We start from the raw sequence: 10,214 nt of genomic DNA, 5'->3' as shown, positions 1-10,214 counted from the left end.
TAGATCTGAATTAAATTGAATGAAAACAACAAAAAATTATAATATCAGAATTAAATTTCAAATAAAAAATTAAAATAATAGACATAAAACATATATTAAATATGTGGATATATTACATAAAAATTGATTAAATATAAATATATTAAAAAAAAGTCATGCACCTACAATAAAAAAAATGTAAAAATAGTTTAAATATGTAAAAAAAATACTAATAAATATCGTAAAAGAAATAAATTAAATAAAGGATAACTTATCTTTTATCAGCTAAAAGTGAATAAAATGAACTATAAGCAAAACTGTTAAAAAAATTATTTATAAACATAGAATAAGTCATAATAAATTATTCTATATTGTTCAACTTTATATGATTAAAAGACTTATTTATTATATATTTATATATTATTTTTATATATTAATTCAATTAATATATGTAAAGGTAATTTTTTTTTAATTTATAATTGATTTGGGAAATTTACTTAGGTTTAATATTTTTAGGCTTCTAATTGCTTGTATTATATTGAGTTTTATTTCATGAAAGTTCTTTATTTTTTAACACAAAATTAATATTATTTAATGACCCTTAAACCTTTTGAGCTGTCAAACTTAGGGGAACATGTGCTTTCACTACTCCTCCTCTCATGTGTTTTAAGGATAAATTCATGGGTGCTAAGGCTCCACTGCCTTTACATCCATAAGAGGATCTCATCACAAAGAATTTGTTTGAAATAATTTGGAAGGTGGAAATCAACTTTATCCTAAAGTCCTAGTTGCAACAGTGATATCTTAACTTTGTGTCCCATGGAAAGAGACTTTAGAGTTCTCAAGCTTTAGAGAAAAAAAAAAAACATGGCTACAAGTTTGTGATGGAAAAATTGAAATAAATAGAAGCTATCAAGAAGTTAATAGGTTTTATGTAATAAATTTAATTTGGAATAAGATCGTACAAAGGTTATTAATGGTAAGCATTGTATGATCTTTGACCATTATTTGATAGTTATTGATTGGAGTAAGAATTTTATTGTTGTAAACGCAAATTTGGAGGAAACTCTTGTTGGACTAAATTTTTTGAGCTAAATCTTATTTATTATGATGAAAATCTTTTACTTGTTATGGCTTCAATGGTGAATACTCTTATTAAGGTTAATACTAGAATCATGAATGTGGAGAGAGATTTGCTCATCTTTATGTTGAAATTGATCTTAATCTTTCTATTGTTGGTATGGTTTGGTTGTAGAATCACTAGTACAATGTGAAGTATGAAAGTTTGCATATTATATGTTCCAAGTGTGGTTGTTAACATCATTCTCACTTCTATTCAAGCAAGACTACTTCACCTATGGATAGTGTTATCGCTTCACCAGTAGCTTAGCCTACAAAAAATGATGGAATGGTTAACCCTCGCGTCAATTAGGATAATGAGAATCATGAAACAAAAATTGATAATTCTAATACAATAAATGTTAATTAAGAGAATGAAAATTTAGGAATTTTTTATGAGGAATTGAAGCCCACACATAGAACTTGATTGATTGTCTCTAAATAAGAGGACAAATAAAAAGAATGTGTCAAAAAATAAAGACAGAACAAAAGATTTTGAATGACTTTTGCAAAGAAACCGTTTTCATATTTTAAAAGAAAATGTTATGAAAGTTGTCACAACTAATAACATAGACATTCAAGAGCCCTATCATATTGGGCTCACAATTGAAAAAAAGGTAAAGGTCAATTTAAAGAAGATTTATCATAATCGTACTAATGTCAATATATCTCATAAATCTAAAACCCTAGTTATCCAAAATTTTAAACCTTCCATTTACTTACATGCAACAACTTCCCAACAAAAGCAGAAATGGAACATATATGCTTTTGTAGAAGAAAAAGGTAGTGTGAATCCTCCTTAAAAGGTATTGTTAAAGATATATAATCTTAAAATGAACTCTTGAATTCCTCATTCATTCCAATCTTAATGAATTACAAAAATCTTGGTGTATTGGTGTGAAACATTCAATGTGTAAAGAGTTGTACTAGGTGGAGCTATATAAAGGAGTTGGTTCGTAGACATCATCCTTTCTTAAGTATTTTGGTTGATACTTTGTACTCTTTTCAAAAAATGAGTAAGAGATGACAACATTTGATTATGAACTAGTATGTATTTCAGAGGTACGTGGTCATGCAGGTAGAATGTGGATATTGAAGGAAATAACTTCTAATCTTAACTTTGTTGTAGTTAATGTTACGCAGTAAGTAGTTACTGTTAAGTTAGGTCGTGGCAAGACAACTTAGTTCTTGAGTGCAATTTCTACTAACCATATCCCTCGTGTTAGAGACCAATTATTGGTCTATCTATTTCAAATTTGAGGTTTCATTAAAACACATTAGCTGCTAATAGGTGACTTTAATGACATTTTTTCTTAATGAGGTTCGTGAGGATGACTTTTCTTTAGATAGTGCCAATCATTTTTCTGCTATGATTCATGAATATGACTCGCTCTGGACTTAGGATCTTAAGGAGCACATTTTACTTGGTATAGAAAGGCTAATGACTTTCACAAAATCTCAACAAAATTAAATCGAGCATTGACAGATATTGAGTGAAGACGTCTTTTGCTTAACTTTTTCATAGAAACCTTAAGTCGTGTTTATTCTAACCACCGTTGTTTACTCTTGTGCCTTTCCCATAGTTTCAGAAGTGCACTCAACACTCATTTTGTTTTTAGATAGCTTGAGCAGCTCATATAGATTTTGCTTCTGTAGGTTTAGGGTTTAGGGTTTGGTAGATAGTTTATTGCACTTAAATGATGATGCACTTCAATTTAATGATAAAATTTTAGAAATATTTTTCCTCACAAGAATCACATTCTTTCTCAACTACATGTATCCAAATGGAATTGTCTCATAATTCTAAAAAATGGCTAAATTGTTTGGAGAGTAAATTAGAGAAAGAATTAAATGATGTTCCTCTTCAAGAAAAAAATTTATGGTCTCAAAAGTCTCGAGAGCAACGCGTTCAATTTAGAGTCATAACACTCATTTCTTTCATAAATAAACAATAATTAAAAGAAAACTATAATAGGATCACGAGTTTTCATATCTTAAGGGATGTTTGGTGCACTAACAATGACATTCTCAAATTAAAAGCTTTGAAAAATTTACAAACATTTATTTTGTACTTCTCACAATGGTCAGTATATTAGCCCTCTACTGTATTTCTTTCAAAAAGGTAAAATAGCTCTTTTGAATCTTGTTACATGAAATACTATCTTTGGTATAGGCCTTTACAAGGCCTTTGAACTAGATGGATTCCAACCATTTTTTTTTTATAAATCTTATTTGCAAGTGGTTCAGAATAATCTTCAGAGATTAGTAATGGATGCTTTTCAGTTTGGTTTTGAAGACCCTTGTTTCGTGCATACTTCCATTTTCTTTATTTTCAAAATTTGTTTTGTGTTTCTCCTAATGATTAGCATGCTAGTGTTCCATGATCTTCCTTTCCTGAACTCTAAGAATAAGGTAAATAACTATTCTCAATCTTGTCTTAAAAGAAGAAGTGTGAAGTGCTATCTTTGACATAAACACTTATAAGGCCCTTAGATCAGATGGAGTTCAACCATTTTTTTTTTTATAAATTTTATTGGGAAGTGATTAGAAATAATTTGTAGAGATTAGTAATAGATGTTTTTTAATTTAGTTTTGTAAATTCTCTTTTGTTACATACTTTCATTGTTCTCATTTCTCAAACTGATCATCCATTGTATTCTAAGGACTTTGGACCTTTAAGCCTATGTAATATGGCTTATAAAGTCATCAATAAAGTCCTTGTTAATCATCTTAAACTTTTCCAAAATGATTTGATGTGTCCATTTTAAAGTAGTTTCACTTCCAAAAAAAGAATGACAAATAATGTTTTAGTTGTCCAGAAAATTTTACTTTTTTATTTTTTGTAATAGAAACTTTATTGATAAATTAAAAAAATAAAATAAGTTATAAAAATCTATTTATTAATCTAAGAAATGATTCAAATATCACTCATATTATATTTGTTGATGATGTTTTTTTTTATAAAACTTAAAATACTAAAATCTAAAATATTATTACATCGTAAGATTAACTTTGATGAATCTATTGTAATGTGTTCGAAGGAGAGTTAGTTAAAAAATCTGCATTAAATTCCTTTTATCTTTATTTATATACCTTGGTGAATGGTTCATACCTGTTAAATGATTTGAGATTAATGTAATATTTAGATTCCGGGAAAGAGAGGAATAGTACGGTCACTTTCTTTTTTCTTTTATTAAAAAGCAAATGATTTTCTTATTTTATTCTCTATTATGAAAACAGAGAATTGAATTTTGAGTTTAAAGAAATTTGCAACGAGTCTTGAAAAGGAGGAGATGCAATCTTTATTGAGTCAAAAGTCTGAGGAAATTACATGTATTTTGCTACCCATCTTTACTCGTGAAAGACAAAGATATCAGAAACTTTCCTTTTCTTAATAAATAATATTTAAAATTTGTAATTAGCATTTTTTTACAACAATCTTGTTAACAGTTAAATTTGAGAATTTCATTAAATAAGTTAATAATTTAATTTTTTTAACACTATCTCCTAACATTAATTCTTATGTCAGTGAAAATTGTTGATTTTGCAATAATTATTATTAAAATAATATTCATAATGAACTATAATAATTTGACAGTCTAAAGATCTTTTTATACTGATAGTGCACTATATTCTTATTGGTAATATTTAATTAGCATTGTTAGCAATAGTTATTATATATTTTTTATGACAAATAAGTACAATTTAAAGAGATTGTTGCCTTTATTACTTGTACTAATTAACTTCAAAGATGAATGTAAATGATATATATTCATGTCATGGTTTTATTTTAACTAACCATGATACCCATACTTTGTAGTTACTTACATTTTTTTAGTATAAATATTTAAAATATAAGATATAAAATATAAAATAATCTTACAGTAATTCTAAATTTAAATTTTTTTTCTCTTTATTTATATATAGGTGTGAAATTTTATAGAAAAATTATTAAAAAAATACAGAAATAGACCCATCTACATTTTATTTATCCAAATAGACCTAAATACTGTATCAAAATTTTACAATTCAGAATTCGGCTAGGAACCGAATTCTGACTTAGCACATATTTTTTGTTTTTAAATTTAATTTTATATTTTTATATAATAAAATAAATATTATTATTTAAATTATATTTATATATTTATATTTTGTTAAAATAAATATTTATAAATATTTTGTTAATTATATATAATAAAATAAGTTTTATTATTTGAATTATGTTTATATTTTTATATTATTTGAAAATGAATAAAAATAATAATAATATTTATTTTACATGTTTATTAAAATTTATTTTACATATTTAAGATAATAAATAATATTTTGAGTATTTGCTTTTGACTGTGCATCTTGAATTACTTTAGTTGCAATCTCTGAGTGCATATGTCCAGCATTAATCATTACATCTAATTCCTTGCCTCTCTGTCAATGAAGAACTTATTGCAACGGGTGTATGTTACCATGACCATGAAGCAATTTGACAAGTTTCTAGTTTTCTTTAAGACAAAAGTGATTGACTCCGCTAGGTTTGTTGTCATGTGTCCCTAGCGTCGTTCGTTGTCCCATGTCAGTGTCTATTTTTTCCTTGGGATGTTGTCCAACCATTGTACAGTTTCAGGATTATTATCTTTTACTATGTTGTAATAGTAAAAGAATATTGGTTCAGTCATCCCATATGCTGAAAACAAGATTACAAATCAAATTAATATAACTAGCTAAACAATTGCATAAAATATTAATGATTTGAAGTCATCTCAGTATTGTGCCAGTCAAGAGAGAGTCATTTATTGGCTTTATGCTGAAATTGAAGTGGCTGAGAGACAACATGTTGCCATTACCAGAAAAATCATTTGAAGAAGAAATTCACGCCCATTGTAGGGCTTATATACTAGGTTTAATTGGAAGTGTTTTGATGCTTGACAAAACAGGCAATAAAGTACATCTTATGTATTTAGCTTTATTAACTACTCTTAGAAGAACAAGACGATATAGTTGGAGTTTTGTTTGTTTAGCTATGTTGTACATGGAAATGTGCAAAGCCATGAAAGTTGGTAGCAAAACAATGGGTGGTTGCTCATCACTGTTAATATCTTCGGCATGGTATCGCATGTCATATATCGCGCCAATTTCTAGTAATCCACCAATATACCCTCTCTGTGCAGATGGAGCGGGGGTAAAGTACTAAACTTTCAAAATAAATCTTACAATGATGTTGTAGGGTACAGATCAATGTTTGATCACATTCAAGATAATTAGGTAACTCTTCATATTTATTTACTTATCTTTTACACATCATCTTAAGTAACAAAGTTAAATTTATTTATACTTTTTCTTAGCGTCATATCAAGACTTGCAAACATCAATACCCATGGAAGCATATACAGATATTTAACTGTGGACTTCATGTACTGTCATCCTTTGTTTTGCAATTGTTGAATGACATTAAACAGATAGAGTCAAATTATAGTTTCGTCTCTTCCAAGAACTCCCTTCTCCACCAAATAATTTGAATGACCTCCACAAAATTGACATGAGAGGAAGATAAGATAAAAATTGGGTTACAAGACATGCTCAATAGATCAAGATATGGAACAACAGACGTGAACTGACAATAACATGTATGGAACAACAGATGTGAGCTGACAATAACAGATCATCCAATGCAAGGCCTATTGTGTCACACACAAAAATACATGGAATGGTATATTGCCAATTCTATCTATTTCCTATATGTGCCACCACTACTACAAGATCTAAGCTAGAAGCAAACATAATTAATACAAGATATTCGGTTGCAATAACATCAGAAGATTTTTTTACAAACTTATTTGGAGTTGATTTTACAAATCCATCTTCAACATAAACTTACATGCATTGTCTTTACCAACTGGATTTTGCTAATGAACCTGGTAATTTATCAAATGCATTCCAATAACTAAACCTTCATGATAATCCAAATCCTTCACAAATTCATCATGAAATCTCAGAGCAACAATCATAACGGCAAAACCCACCACATCACAGACGTCATCCTCGTTGTGGAACTAGTCACCATTATAAAAATAGTTAATTATTAATGTTGTTATGAATTTGTTATCATCTTTATTAATGCACTTTATCTTCATCAATATTACTTTAGTAATATAAAAATATTAATTTTAAAATATTTGTCTCAAGTATAAATAATTAACTTATAATTTAATATTTTATTTACTTTTTAAAAATAACTTTTTTATTCTAAAATAAAATTTATTAAAAATTATAATAGTAAAATTTTAGGATTTAAGGTATTAAAAATTATAATATTAAATAATATAATTTTAAAAAAACTAATTTAATTAAAATAAATTTTTTATTCAAAATATCATTTTATCATACTAATATTTAAAAATATTAATTCAAAATAAAATATTTAAATAAATAAATAAATAAAATAATATTTACAATTTTTATTTAATTTTTAAAAATATAATTATTATTCTTTAAGTATAAAAAATTTAAGCATTAACATTATTATGTAAAATAATATACTTATTATTTAGATATTTTAATTAATTTTTAAAAATATAATTATTATCTTAAACATGTGAAATTTTGTTTAATAAACATGTAAAATAAATATTATTTTTACTTTTATTCATTTTAAATAATATAAAATATAAACATAATTCAAATAATAAAACTTATTTTATTATATATAATTAAAAAAATATTTATAAATATTTGTTAGAATAACATATTATAAATATTTATTTTAAAAAAATATAAAAATATAAAAATAAATTTAAAAACGAAAAAAAAAAGTTAAGTCAGAATTTAGTTCCCTTGGAATCGAATTCTGAGTTGCAAAATTTTGCTACAGTATTTAGGTAAATAAAATATGGATGGATTTATTTCTGTATCTTTTTATTTTTTTAATAATTTTTCTATAAAAATTTTGATGGGTGTCTCTTGATACGTGTGTCTACGTCAAGACTATTTATTATTTTCTTTTAAATATTTAATCTAATTACTAAAATTTAAATTCAAAATCACAGATTAAATCAGAGCAACTTTGTAATAATTAATTTATGTATTTAATAGTATCTATTTATGTTTTAAAATTTAATTTTTAATATTAGCATTTAGATTTTTTGTTCTAGTATCATTGTAATTGCTACTTTTAATTGTTTAGTGTACTAATTTACACGGTCAATCAATCAAAATACACAGTTAATATGATTTTTATATTAATTATTATAAAAATTAATTCTTCTAGATATAAAAATTTATCATTAGATGATAATGTAAAAATCTTTACTCTATCAGTGTATTTAAATTAAACTCATTAATATTTAAAAATTTATAAATAATCACACTAGTGAACCACAATATTTTACTTGTAAATAAATGTTCATTAAATTAATTTTCATGAGTAAAGCTATGATTGAGATTTTCATTCAATTAATATTAATGAAGGTCATATTTATAATCATTTTTTTATTCGAAATGTTAAGAATTATTTGTGAGCTACGGGCTTGTGAGCTGGTCTATAATTGGGTTCAATAATTTAATGAAGCCCAGACAATTTACAATACCTAACAAAGCAACTAAAAATGATTGAAGTTAGGAAGGGAAAATTGATGCATGTGGACATTGTACAAGAGCAAAGAAGCTAATTCAGAAAAAAGTTAAATAACTAAAGCAAGTGTTATTAAAACTCACTTCAAAATACATTCTATACACACCTCATTATCACATTACAAAACAATTAACGCACAATTGATAAGATATTTTCTGTGAATCAAACAAAAATAATACATCAAGAAAGATTGGTGCAATTGTTAAGAACTGAATATGTATCTATAATGATATGGGTTTAAATTTCACTATTGATATAAGAACTTCTTCGCTGAGTGAGATCTGTAAGTATTCTGTAAAATTTTGCACTGTGGCTTGTTGTGACCCTAGTGCGTCCCTTCGACCCAACACACCAAAACTTTAACTTAAAAAGAATGGATACAAATTATATGCTTGAACACAAAAAGGAAAAAAAGAATTCCTCACAAAAACCTATTTTACTATACAACTTCACACACAACATTTATAAAACCATTTTGTGCTCACTTTGCTTTGCTTTTCAATAGAATCCAAAATGAAAAGAAAAATAAAAAAAATCAAACCATCATGTGCAATATGTATAAGTCAAATTAGAAAATGAATATTTGCTGAGATGAAATTTAGGCACTGCGTGCCAGCATCTCCTGGAATTCAAGCATTGACCTCTCTTTCTGAAGCCTCATATCTTCACGAAACTTGCTTATGAATTCTTCTGCCTTTTGATCCACGTGCAGCCGTGGAGACCTAGCAACCACAAGCTTCCATGCATCCTCTATGGTATTCAAGCCACTACTCTCACCAACCAAATTACCCTTGTAATTGTAATTGCCATGCACCTCTTTCTCTTTGCCTTTTCCACTTTCTCCTTGTGCTTTAGCAACGCTACTTCTAGCACTACTCTTGTTGGTGGCATGCACAGCCTTGTCGAAGAGTTCATCTATGTGTATGGCTGCAACATGTTTGTATTGAACATGGTAGTAAGAAGTAGCATATGGCCTAGTAGTGGTAACAGAGTGATGAAGTCTAGAGTGTATGAGATGACTTAGGGAATGAAAGCCTTGAAAGAGGCGTTGAAGGGTAGCTTTGATGGCCTTGGGAATGTTGAGTTTGTGGACTTTGTATTGGACGGTGTTGGAGAAACTGTTCCATGCCCTCTTGGCAGGTTGAAGTTTCTTTGCTATCCTCAACCGTGTCATCAATAAATGAATTTTATTTTATTTTTGGTTGATGATAGAAAGAGTTGGATTGGAAGAATGTGTGTTCAAATGGAGGGGTAGAACAATTAGAAATGGTTCTCAATCTCTTGAAGGAACCTTTGGTGCCCCATTTTAGTTTTTATATAATCACTTTGTTCTACGAGTTGATGCTAGCTTTTTGGTGTCTCCAATTGGCACATCATTTGTCAATAGAATTACACAAGTGCCATTGCTTTGATTTCCACAAGAACAGATGTGGAATATAGAGCCAAATATGTACATTGATGGCAGGAGTTGTAATATAATAAAATCTTAATG

General features: G+C 27.2%; 1 protein-coding gene across 1 annotated transcript; it reads right to left on the bottom strand.

Moving 5' to 3' along the window:
- Window positions 1–9,320: 9,320 nt before the first annotated feature.
- On the bottom strand, window positions 9,321–9,985 carry LOC113873610. Its single transcript, XM_027511811.1, has one exon. It carries the CDS (start codon window positions 9,894–9,896, stop codon window positions 9,321–9,323), a length of 576 nt encoding a protein of 191 aa, XP_027367612.1. The 5' UTR covers window positions 9,897–9,985.
- Window positions 9,986–10,214: the final 229 nt, after the last annotated feature.

The sequence above is a fragment of the Abrus precatorius genome, unplaced genomic scaffold, assembly GCF_003935025.1.
Source record: "Abrus precatorius isolate BTA unplaced genomic scaffold, Abrus_2018 Scaffold7, whole genome shotgun sequence".
Taxonomy (NCBI): Eukaryota; Viridiplantae; Streptophyta; class Magnoliopsida; order Fabales; family Fabaceae; genus Abrus; species Abrus precatorius.
This window is presented reverse-complemented; position numbering and strand designations above follow the sequence as displayed.